Genomic DNA, 12,397 nt, shown 5'->3' with positions numbered 1-12,397 from the left:
AGAGATCGGTCCCCGGCTCCCAACACCCTAAGACCTCTTTCCCTGGCACACTCACTAGCCTTCATGTCCTCACGGCCAATTTCAGGAACAGGGAGGCTCAAAGAGAGCTTCAGCTCCTAATTGGGCCAGATGAAACCACTAATCCCTGACTCCTTATCCTGGCCCCTGACCCTTCACCCCGGGATCCTTGACCCCTCGCCCTGGGGCTTTTGACATCCTCCCTCTGCGACCCATCCACTTCACCCGGGCCCGGGTTCCCAGGGCTCACGGCCAAGTGCAGGGACAGGGGCGAGGGTCTGCTCAGGACGGGGCGACCTTAGGACCCGGGCTCAGAACCTGGTCGGGGGCCTGGCGGGGAAAGGAAGGCGGTGGCTACTCCGACACAGTGACGGCGCGGGAGGGAGGAGGCCGGGGCGCCCCAGCCCCCCGCCCCCGCCGGCCCTGACGTCAGAGCCAGACCCGGTAAACTGAGCGGCGGCCGCCGGGCGCTGGGGCGGAGACTGCGACCCGGAGCCGCCCGGACGGACGGAGCCCACGGCGGCCGGGGCAGGCAGCCGCAGACCACCCGAGGTAACGCCGACCCCGCTCCCTGCCCGCGGGGCTCGGCGCTGGGGACGGATAGCCGCCCGGGGCGCGGGGGAGAGCGGGGCCCGGCCGAGGGCGGGGGAAGCCCCCCGAGGCGCCGCGCACGGGGCTCCAGGGCGTCCCGGGAAACCCGGGGCGCAGGACGCACGGTGCGCAGGGGTCCTGCGGCACTTTCCGAGCGCGCAGCGGGTGAAGTGGGACCCGCGGGGGCGGCGGAGAGCCGGGCGGCCCCCAGGATCTGGCCCAGACGGCGTTCGCGGGCGTTATTAACAAGGAGCGCAGGTGCCGGTGAGAACGCGCTCGCCAAAGGTAAGCCGAGGGTGGGACGCCCGGGACCATCCGGCGCCGCCCGGTGCGCGCCGCTCCCCGAGCGCCCCTTCGGCGGCCGGGCCGGGCGAAGTCTGGGCCCTGGGGTTGGGGGAGCCCCCAGCCCGGCAGAGCCCCTGACCGACCGCACGCCGCGCCCGCAGCCGAGCCCCGGAGCCGAGCCCCGGAGCCATGGCCCTGAGCGACCTGGCACTGCTCCGCTGGCTGCAGGAGAGCCGTCACTCGCGGAAGCTCATCCTGTTCATCGTGTTCCTCGCGCTGCTGCTGGACAACATGCTGCTCACCGTCGTGGGTACGTACGGACCGGGCGTCCCCCCCGCCCCGGGTACCTCTTCCCAGGGCGCCCCGCTTACCCGAGCGCGGTTCGGGAAAGTTGGAGAACACGTTTTGCAAGAATACATTCCCCAAGACTGCCTCGTCTAGGCTAGTAGCCGTGTTTGTGGCTTCGTTTTCCTGGCGGTCCGGTCAAAAAATGTGACAGCAGATAAAACCCAGAACTTATGTTTCCTCCTGATAATTTCCTGCTTCCCCTTGTCACTTTCACCACGATTAAAAAAAAAAAAAAATGTGTTAAGGAGGAGCAATTCCCAGGATTCAAAATAATGTTATAATAATTATTACGCTACCCGGAAAGGTGGGTCAATAATGTGGTCTATCACCTCAGGGAACAGGTCAAAATCCCTCCCTCCATAAAAGGAAGGGACATTTAAAGGTAGTGATTCCACAAATGACTTGACATGGAGATGTTACAGGACCCACATCAAGAGCAATTTTAACAGCATTGGTTTTCATCTTTTTCCTGTAATGGATTTTTGAAAAACTAAATAATTGACATCCAGTTCTCTTAATTAGCACCATTAACAGCAACAGATTTGACATGCTTTTCCTTAAAAAATCCCAATTTTTAATGAATAAAAAATGATTTTTTAAAGGGTTGTTTCCCTTCTCTCCATTTAAAGTTCTCTCTCGATGGTTTTCAGAACATCACACAGTCAGGGTTTCACTTCCAGGAATATCAGAGCTGGGGCTGGGGCTGGGGCTGGGCGCGGGGCGCTCATCTGAGTTCAGTAACAAGGGCCCGAGGCCTCCTTTGTCTTGAACGCTCTGTGATGCACATGCCCAAAGCTTCCAGTACATCAGTTTTTCTTTTCCTCTCCGAAAGTCTCAAGAAGTCTCAAATCTTCCAGGTTGTATGAAACATTGAAGCTTCCCACTCAAGTAAGGGAAAGATGAAGTGGGCCTGCTGCAGAATTTCCGAATTATTACTTCCTGCAGGTTTATTCTTTTCTAAGACACCTAATGAAATTTAGCTTTCTGTTTCCTTGATTCATTCACTTAAAGGTCTTTCTAGCCTCTTTCTGAGAAGCACTGGTTGACCCCAGGTCAGCACTGATTAGACTTCAGACCGAATCTTGCTTTCCTAAAATATTCCTGTGAAGGAGCCCTGTAATGGGAAAGCCCACAAAGAACAGGGATCTCTGGGGCGGGTCAGGTCTGCACAGTAGCTGGCCCTGAGAGCTCTCACAGCCTCTGGGGCTTTGTTCGCAGAGCTGAGCAACGTGAAGTTGTTCAATGTCGGCGGGGAGGTCCCATTCCCGAGGCAGACATGCCACTTGTCTGGGCCTCATTTAGCGTTTGATGAGACCGCGGTTTTGCTGGCTTTGGTCCCGGGCAGGGTTTCAGTGTAATCACCACTCTCCTGCTCTTGTTCCCAGTCCCCATCATCCCAAGTTACTTGTACAGCATCGAGCATGAGAAAGATGCTATAGAAATCCAGACTGCCAAGCCAGTGCTCAAAGCCTCCACCGTCGGCGGCTTCCAGAACATCTTCTCCTATTATGACAACTCCACCGTGGTTGCCGGCAATAGCACCGGCCACCTTCAGGGGGCGCTGCTGCATGAGGCCACCACGCAGCACACAGTGACTAACAGGTCCACCGCCCCTTCCGACTGTCCCAGTGGAGACAAAGACCTCCTGAATGAGAACGTGCAGGTCGGCCTGTTGTTTGCCTCGAAAGCCACCGTCCAGCTCCTCACCAACCCGTTCATAGGACTGTTGACCAACAGGTGGGTTATATCATTTTGGTCAAAAAGTGTGATATTTATATTGTTCCAGATCACTTCCCCCTGGGATTTTTGCTTCTCATTCATTGATCAGAATCTGGAAAACCAAAGCTGGGGAAAAAGCCAGTCTCCTTCGCCTTATGTTTCTGTCCTTAGTCAATCACGATTTCCCATTTGGTCTTCCTTTTCATTGCCACCATGGCCATCCTTGGGGGACTGTACGTGCCATGTGGCTTTCTCTTCTCTTGCACCTCTGGTCATGCGCTTCCTAGTAGACAGCTGAGGTGGTTTCCTTCAGGGCTGGCGTGGTCAGTGCTCGTGGGGATGGCCAGGTGGGGAACGTGGCACATAAGCTGTAGTCCTGCTGCGTATGTGAAACATCTCGCTGACACCGAGGTCCTAGGCAGTGTACCAGTTCTTCCCCTGCCACTTACTAAGCTGCATCCACGTGCACAAAGGGAAGAGGCTTTTTTTTCTGGATAATTCAAGCTGCCCAAACTAGCTCTATATTAATCTCAATGTTCTGGAGTCTTTTGGGACCCACATTACTTTGAATAACTGTTCACATTTCCATTGCTGGTGGCCATCCAGCAAGTATTTGCTCTTCTACAGCTGAGGTGGGCCAGCTCTGCCTGATATATGGGGGCTCCCAGTACAGGACAGGGGGCTTGCAGAGGAAGGGAGGAGGTGTCAGCTGCAAAGAGTGGGAGCTGGTAGAGTGTGAGTGGTGGTGGGGGGCTGCTGTATAACAGTGTGACCCCAAAGGCAGCAGTGTGAAAAATGCGGCAGTGCCCAGAGTCCTACCTGTGAACCAGGCCTAGTAGCAGGAACCAAGACAAGGACTAGAGAAAAAAAGAGAATAAAAGAGGGGGCGGGGTGAACTGAGGAGGGCGGGGCTGGGGGGACCCGGCGGGGCTGAGCTATAAGAGGCCCCATATGCTAGATGAGAGAGGAGTGGGGCTTGTTTGGGGGGCACTTGGGACCCACTAGAGGTTCCGAAGCCAAGCTGCAGAGTCAGGGAGCTGAGCACAGTTTTAAGCCGGTCAGCCCAGCACCCCTGCAGGCTGGGAGCAGGGAGGCCTGTACATTTACCAGGCTTTGGCCTTGGGAAAGGTGGAGCAGGGCTGGCCGGGCCTTTTATTAAAATATTATTAAGTATTTCAAGATGGCAACAACAAGCGTTAAACCAAGCAGGGGACCCTTCTCAGAGCGGGGCCCACTCGGGGGGGTGGGAGGCCTGGGGCGTTGGCAGGGGCTCAAAGAGGGGACCCGCCCTCCTCCGCACGAGCTGTCCTCTGGCACGCAGGTTGCTGGTAACGTACTCATGGTGAGTCCGATGGAAGCACATTTTCAACTTCTGTGATTCGATTTTCTGTGCCGAGTAGGGCCACTGAATCCATTTTAACCATCCAAGGCCACATCCAGCCTGCAGTTTGCTGTGTAGTGTTATCAGGCTGCTGCATAAAATGCCGAGCAAGTTAACGCAGGACGCTGGGCTGACTGGGAGCCCACCAAGAGGCACCATTATCGCGGTGACGTTCGGCGGTTCCTCTGTTCTTCAGGAGGAAAACCAAACAGACCTTCGTAGTTACAGGGTTTTCTTTCTTTTCTCAAGCCTAAGAGCGCTTCTTAAAATGCATCTGGTATAATTACAGAAAACAGCTCAGGGTTTTGTATTCTGAGAAAGCAAACAGCTCAAATACTCTATGGGAAAATTGAGGACATTATTGTAATAACGCCTTGCCAATCACTTGGACGTGAATGTCACTAGCTGTACAGTGTAATACTTAGAAACTCGGCTGAAATGATGTGTGTTCCAATCTTCCAAACGTAAATGGCAAATGAAAAGCTTACAAAAAAATCCCATTCTTGTTTTTAATGCTTCGCTTATGCTACCGGGCAGCAGCTTGTTTAAAACCAGTGAGACCTTTCCCCTAGTAGATACTCCAAACGCTTTGACATTGCAGCCACCTAAGGCTCATGTTTGGGGCTCCCAAAAAATTATCTGCCAAGAGAAAACTAATTTCCTTTAGTGACCTGTGAGATTTAGTCTATTGGTATGGTGTGTAATCCACTTTGGAACTTATTGAGGGCAAAATTTTAATCCCTAGCTGATTTCTCCCAGCTCTCCAGCAAATTTCAAAGTAATCTTCATCTTCTAGCACTGCCTTGTCATGTGGAAATGCAAACAAGTTTTAATATTGATGTAGGACAACACACTCTGTTGTCCCTCCAAAATGATCATGATAAGTAATTTTTTTCTAATATTTTCCAAACCCAGTAGATATGAATTTGGGGACTTTCAGCATTTCTGGGCACTCCACGGCTCTGCTCAGAGAAGTGATAAATACATTTCCCTTTACAGACTTTTTCCTTGTGAGCCATTGCAAATAGCCTTCTGATGTAATTTGTGCCAATCACATCCGCAATTACCAACAAGACGTGTGACTCACATTTTCAGTGTTGTAAAGAAGTGAGTTTACAATAGCATTTTACACTTGGTTAATATGTTTCTGGTTAAAGAGTAGTTAAAACATGAAGCATCAGATCTTGAGGAGACTTTAGCAAAAGCTTTTGGGTCTATCTTAGTATTTTATAGGCAAAAGGGTTTGCTACTCAGGAGGAGAAAGCATTTGTCTAGAGTCTGGCCAATGGCTTCCTTTCTTCCCGTTCTTTCCATCTGCTTATTGTTACACAGTTTGTACCTTTGGCTACGAAATGTAAACAATGCAGGTCAAAATCTGTCTTTTTTGCATCTACTTGGGCTCTCCCTTGTTGTGCCAGGCTGAATGAGGGAAGGTCCAAACAGTAAGTTGTTGGGTGCTATTTTTATTCAATGGGAGGGAGTTTAGGAAAAATCAGCCTGATTTTTGGGACATGGATCCTCCCTCACCTCCCTGGCCCTAGAAAAATATCTTTTTCCAGCCCGTGATGTGAGCTGGTCCAACTTCCCAATGTCTCTGCAGTGCTTCTGATAGTGGGGAAAAGAAAGGCCTCCTGCATCCCCAGAGATGTGAGGGGAGCTCCATAGAGACAGGCTGGTTGGAGCCGCTCCTTTCTAAAGCTTCTTGCCGTAAGTGGGACTCACTCTGAAATGAGACACCCAACATCACACAGGTCATAATCTGAACCCCCATGTTACCACCTGGGGCCCCATAATTCATGGTCACGATGCTGCTGAGTGAGTGGCTTTGTGGTGACACAGGACGCAGGCTGCCTGTCTGTTCTAAATATTGGATAAGATCTCATGCCAAACCCTGAGAATAAAAAATGACAATTCTTGGGAAGCATTTAAATGCTCATTTGGCTGTTAATATGATACAAGTAATTCCTGTTTCATTTACTCTTCGGGAATTATATTTTTACTGAATAATATGTGACCAGATAGGGAGCAAAGGACCTTTTGATTTTGGCGAGTGTGGTGATCACATGTACAGTAAGGCACTTTCCAAAGCCTGTGGGTGCCTTGCTTGATCTAATTGCCATCTTTGAGGCTTGTGTGACTTATTTTATAGTTCCAGTTTAACTATTAATTTCGTGATTGCAGTTGTGAGTAAAAGGGGGTAGAAGGACTTATACTAGCAACACCTGTTGTCTTTTGGTCCGGCAAGTGGATTTTAGACATACACACATAAAAGGAATGTTCCAGGCCGGTAAACAATGTGAAAACCACCTTTACATTTCTCTCTTCTGTAAGTCAGGTTAAGAACGAGGCATCATGGTCTTCACTTGCTTAACGTAAGGCTTACATAGTAGTTGCATCTTTAGACCCAGGATATTCCAAACGAACCCGGCAGCTTGGGAAAGGGTTAACTCCGGGGACAGGGGTGGGGATGGTTCCCTCCTCAGCTTGTCATTGTGTTAGTGGCCTGCTTTTTATCAAGCCAGCATCAGTGACTTAATTTATTTCCATAGTTACCTAGTATATTTGAAAGCCAGTTATTTTTCCTCACAAATCTTAGCTAACATCTGAAAGTCGGAGAAAGCTGCAGGGCATGAAATCTCTACAAAATCTACTGTGGGTTTTTTTTTTTTTTTCCCTTTAGCTTCAGGCAGTTGGTCTGAAGTGGGCTTTGTAGGAATAAGCAGTGACCTTTTCAGAAAGCTCCTCCATGGACAGGGAAACCAGCTATTCTGGAAAGGGATTTCCCATCCTCGATGTCATTAGGGTGGTGGAGATGGTGTGACAGCATCTTTGCTTCAAAATCAGAAGAAGCTGGCCGTGGAATTGGGTACTTCTCATGGGAGCAAAGCCCTCACGTGACCTGTGCGTCAGTGAACACCCTGGAGAATAAGAAATCCAAGGCTCGCGTAATTCCCCACACACATCTGATAGCTGAAAAAGACAGACCCAGGGGCTGAACCTAAGAATTTTGTTTTATTTATGAAATGGTTGACCACAAGCTTCCTAGTATATCCTAGCAAATGTAAAATACCTTTCCATTTACTGCTCCAGGGAGTATGTTGAGGTAATTGAAATGGGAGTTGTCACCTCTTGTCTCCTCTGGTGACAGTTTGTACCCTTCCCTGTCCCCTACTCTGTGTCCTTGCTTTTGTCACTTACCACAGCAGAGGGAACCCAGGTCTTAGCAAGCCTGGGAAGAGAGCTTACATTAATCTTTATGGTAAAGACAAACTAATTAGTAGCATTAGAGAATAAGTACTGATTGCCAGTGACAATTTAGAGACAAAGTGGGGTTTCTCTGCTGACTGGGTAGGGATATGTAATGAATATAACTTTTATTGCTTTGCACTTTTTTCTAGGATTCAAATATATGATTTTTAGTTTTATTCAACTGGATTAACTGCTCCCTGATGCTCTGTGAGGATGACTGTGAGCCAGGATGACTCACGAGGGGGTGATAATGGGATATTTGGTTAAAGGTTTGCCACATCAGACGTGGCTCTGCTTAGTAGCACTTTAATTGAGATGGCATTGAATTGGGACAAGAGGCCGAATCAGACATTTATGACTAATGTCAGTTGAGGTTCTGTCCATTTAGGAGACATTGTGGGAAAGGAGAAAGGACAGTGGCGATCTGCCCATCACTCAGTGACCCTGGGGCCTTGAGCAAGTCTCCTGAGGTCGGTGTTCAGGGGGCCAGGAGAGTCTGAGGGTGGAGAGCCAGGAGCTGCCCCTTGGGCCACACTGGCCGTGGGGCTGAGCTCCAGGGAAGGACGCTGCCCAGCACTTTCCACTGTGCAACCCTGCCAGCGGCTTGGCTGATGTTGAAAGCATAGGGCGCATGGGTCTGGTAACAAGAAGGAAGCAGCAGGAGCCCAGTGGTATCAGAAGCGATTGGCTCGCTCCACCTCTGAACCTCGGCTTTCTCATGCATGTTGGGGGTTTGGACTGGCCAGCCTTTGAATTTCCTCCTAGCTTTGCCGTTTGGTTATTCCATTTGTGCTTTATTAAAATCCCAAAGGAATTAAAAAGCAAAACAGCAGCTACAGCATTTTTAAAGGAAACACAGCACCTGGCCTTGGGAAAAAGGATCTTCCGTGAGCACACAGCCCTGTGGATACGGAGCCACCTGGTTTTAAAAGATACTGTGGACCCTGGGTTCCACTCAACCCGTGTGAACCTCTGCTCCTGTGACTGGTGTCCCCACCAAAGTGTATGCTAGCAGGACCTGCCACACCTTAGACACTCGAGATATGCCCATTGCCCTGAATTTGGGGCAGCTCCCCAAGCCTCAATGTGGCCATCTGAAAATAGGGAAAAAGCCAGCTGCCTCATGGAATTGTGGTGAGAATCACAGGTGACCCTTATAGTCTCCGGGAGTGCTGGAGCCTCCTGGGAAGGAGCCCACCTCAGCTGTGTCCTGCCAGGTGACCTTGGCCGGTGGCTGGGCTGTAGACTGGACATAATATTGCCGGTATTCCAATAGCTTTGACATATGTATGGTTTTCCAAGTAGGATGTTGAAAGGGATGAGAAGCCTGTGTTTATTCCGGGGCAGTCGTATGTCCATTCTTCCCCCAGACATGCAGTAGTTGCTGAGAAAATAAACTGCCTGTGAGTTCTCTGAGTTTCCTGGAGGTTTCCTTCAAGAGTATCCAGCAGTGCCATGTTGGACCTGGTGTTGTGAACGGCTTTCTTTTACTACATGAGTAAGAGCACAGAGCAGTCAGCTCGGTGTTAGTTGAGACAGGAGAAGCTGTCGTTTGATGGCATCTGAACTGCAGTTCAGAACTCTGGTATCTTTCCTAGTTCACAGGATTGGCTTCAAGCCCTGCTTTGTGAATTACAAGCTCATTTCAGGTCACAGTAGAGGAATCTTTGCCTGGGTTTGTGGGAGGGCGACTGCCTGAGAATGCTATGATTTTGTGATGCTGTTTGGTTTCTGGATGCACATGAAGCAGTTAAAAATATTTGTAAGTGTGACCAGAACTTTTAGAAGGGTTCTATTTAAAGCCACGTATGCCTTTTGGCATATACCTGAGGAGGTAGTAAAGTTTGCAAGGAAAAGTCCTGGACTGGATTGAATGGCCCTGAGTGAAATTAGCCCTAGGACATTAGACAAGTCATTTTTTGTACCTCAGTTTCCTCATCTGTAAAATGGGGAGGTGGTCGTCTGCCCTTATCAAATCATTGAGCTCGTGTGTAAGTGCTTGGAGAATGGAGTGTTACCTTAAGGTGAAGGTATTGTGTTATGATTTTTTTGTTCAAGCCTGGAATAGAAGAGCCCTCCCAGGCTGTGTGACTGGGACTCGGGGTTCCTGTTCCCATTTGGTTTCTCTCCAGGATCTGGAGGGTCCAGGGCTGGAGGGAGATGAGGCCTGGAGATGCTCAGGGCTGTTCTGGGCTGACACAGATCTCCTTTAGGGCAGTAGCTCAGCCAGTGCTGGCCCCTCTCAGGCCAGGTGGTGAGAGGGAAAGAAGCTGCCTTCACCCTCATGCCCTGTCCATATGGCAGGGACCAACCTGCTTGCTTAATCTGCAGAAACAGGAAAAAAGGAAGAGAATGAGGGAGGAAACAAAATTTCTGAGGCACTTTTTCTGTTCCGGTTGCCCTGGTAGCAGTTTAACATCCATATCTCATTTCATACCCACTCCAGCTCTGGGAGGTGGGTGGTGGTCTTTCTGTGGGGCTGAGGGGAGATTTGCCTGGGTTAAGTGGCAGGGCCAGGTGTCCAGGCAGGGGTGTGATGCCAGGAGGCCAAGGTCTCCCCACCTCCCCGTCCGCCTGGTGGCAGAGCCCTGTACAGACAATGGTCTTACAGAGCAAATAGGATGTTGAATTTTTGCACAGAAAACAAGGTCTGTCTTTCTCAGCTGGCTTCATCGGGGTCAACGTGAAGACAGATCTGAAAATTTCCTTGCTTCCTAATGCCTCTTAGATGTAGTGCCATTGCATCTGCTGCCCGTTGAATCACTTGATGACCTTTTACTAGAGTCATTTGATTGCAGCTGTCCCTTTGGGGAAGCTCTAGCAAAGATTATCATTAAAGAAATTTTTACAAAATGATAGAAACAGGGGCTGTGTATTTGAACGTGTTCTGGGTTACTTGCCAATATTTTATTAACATTTATTCCAGAGAAATTTCAGAGTGGCAATCTGTAAATGTATTCACGCTCCAAGATAGTCAAACACAAAAAGGTCATATAGGAAGCACCAACTCTATGAATTTTTAGAAAAGTTGACCAAGCACTTATCCACCTGATCCCAAAGGGTAAGCAGGAGAGACTCAATATAAAGGCTTATAAAAATACAAAGCAGTCACCAGGTTTTCATTGTACTTCTGTTTTGCAGAATTGGCTATCCAATCCCAATGTTCACAGGCTTCTGCATCATGTTTATCTCAACAGTTAGTAAGTGTCTGATGTTTGCCTTCTGAGTGTGGGTCACCAGGTGGGCTCTGACCACCACCAGCTGGGAATTGAGAACACAGCCGGGGGTGGGGGTGGGGGTGTGTTTTGGCAACAACTGCAGAAAGAAGTTGATAGGAGAGGACTTCAGGGAGCAAAACACAATGTGGTTAACATGGAAATACCCCATCGGGTTAAGGGAGGTCCCTGTTTGAGCTGATTGGGTCACAGCACCAGTGGGTCTACAGTGACTGTGTCCTGGCCCCTCTTTCCGCAGTGTTCGCCTTCTCCCGCAGTTACGTCTTCCTGCTGATCGCCAGGTCCCTGCAGGGCATCGGCTCCTCCTGCTCTTCTGTAGCTGGTAGGTGTGGAAACGCCTAAGTCAGTGCCCCGGGGCTTCCGTCTGTTGGAGGGGCCACTGGCATTGCCCAGGCTGGCAGCCCTCTGCAGAATGAGTTGGAATAATTCAGGGAATCTAGGTATTGGTGGTGGTGGTTGGTGGTTGGTTCTCAGAGAAGGTACCACCTCCTTGTTGGATGCTGCTTGGCCTTATGTTCTGTTGGTCTGGCAGGTGTGGGAAGACCACAGTCTGGGCTGGGGGTGGGGGAGGGCAGGTTGTGATGGTTATTCTGTTGCTCCCAGAGCTTGGCTGTCACTGTTTCTTTTCCTGTTTAGGGATGGGCATGCTGGCCAGCGTGTACACAGATGACGAGGAGAGAGGCAATGCCATGGGGATTGCCCTGGGAGGCCTGGCCATGGGGGTCTTAGGTGGGTGAGGGCCACTGTGGGGGCCACCTGGGGGGAGGGGCCTATCTGGCGTTGGACAGTGAGCCCCCTTTCACACTACTGTCCTCTGTTTCTCCCCTAATTTCACGGAGACTTTGAAAAATGGTGGGAAGAGTCCTGACCTGGGAAGACCTGGACTCCCCAGACCTCTCTCCCGGGCCCAGATGTAAACCCAAGTCTTGAACAGGATGGCCTGCCAAGGCCCCTCCTCTTGAACATTCTCTGAGTTACCATCCCACCTGAGGACCGTCCCACTTTCTGAGCCTGCCTCCTCCACCTGCCCTGGCTGAGCTCCCAGACCAGGTGCAAACACCTTCCCTGAGAGATCCAGGTTCTCTCCCTTTTCTGTTACACTCCTGGCCTTCATCTGGGAGCCCACAGTCCCTGTCTGTGCTGCTGTGTAATGACCATGAAGTCTTCACTGGTCCATTTTCCTGTGCACTTCTGTTGCCTGGGTCTTACTTCCTCTGACCTTTACTCTGGGAGTGATTCCATGTCTCAGGTGTGAAACCACTTGGAGGAAGTTGCCAGGGCAACTTAACAGTCCTGAACAGAATGTAGGGTGGCCACCCCACACAGTGTTTGGAACAAAGTAGAGGGAGAAACGCAGGATGGTTCTAGACCAGGGGGTGGTCATCAGTCCCGGGCCCGGCACTGGCCCTTCTCTCTCTTCCCTGCAGTGGGCCCCCCCTTTGGGAGTGTGCTGTACGAGTTTGTGGGGAAGACAGCTCCGTTCCTGGTGCTGGCTGCCCTGGTGCTCTTGGATGGAGGTGAGTCCCTGTGGACCCCTTGGCCGTGACCTCGGGGGCCCTGAGCCTGGCGT

At 50.6% G+C, this 12,397-nt stretch overlaps 1 protein-coding gene across 2 annotated transcripts in view; it reads left to right on the top strand.

Annotated features, from left to right (window-relative positions):
* Positions 1–501: 501 nt before the first annotated feature.
* Positions 502–12,397, top strand: part of SLC18A2 (solute carrier family 18 member A2) — a 36,752-nt gene continuing 24,856 nt past the window's right edge. For both annotated transcript variants that reach the window (XM_059899131.1, XM_059899130.1), the window contains exons 1-7: positions 502–570; positions 1,056–1,204; positions 2,628–2,979; positions 10,733–10,791; positions 11,066–11,149; positions 11,464–11,556; positions 12,255–12,344. In XM_059899131.1, the coding sequence (XP_059755114.1) occupies positions 1,084–1,204; positions 2,628–2,979; positions 10,733–10,791; positions 11,066–11,149; positions 11,464–11,556; positions 12,255–12,344 (799 nt within the window). In that variant the 5' untranslated portion in view covers positions 502–570; positions 1,056–1,083. The remainder of the gene's footprint in view (positions 571–1,055; positions 1,205–2,627; positions 2,980–10,732; positions 10,792–11,065; positions 11,150–11,463; positions 11,557–12,254; positions 12,345–12,397) is intronic.

The sequence above is a fragment of the Balaenoptera ricei genome, chromosome 16 (assembly GCF_028023285.1).
Source record: "Balaenoptera ricei isolate mBalRic1 chromosome 16, mBalRic1.hap2, whole genome shotgun sequence".
Classification (NCBI taxonomy): Eukaryota; Metazoa; Chordata; class Mammalia; order Artiodactyla; family Balaenopteridae; genus Balaenoptera; species Balaenoptera ricei.
This window is presented reverse-complemented; position numbering and strand designations above follow the sequence as displayed.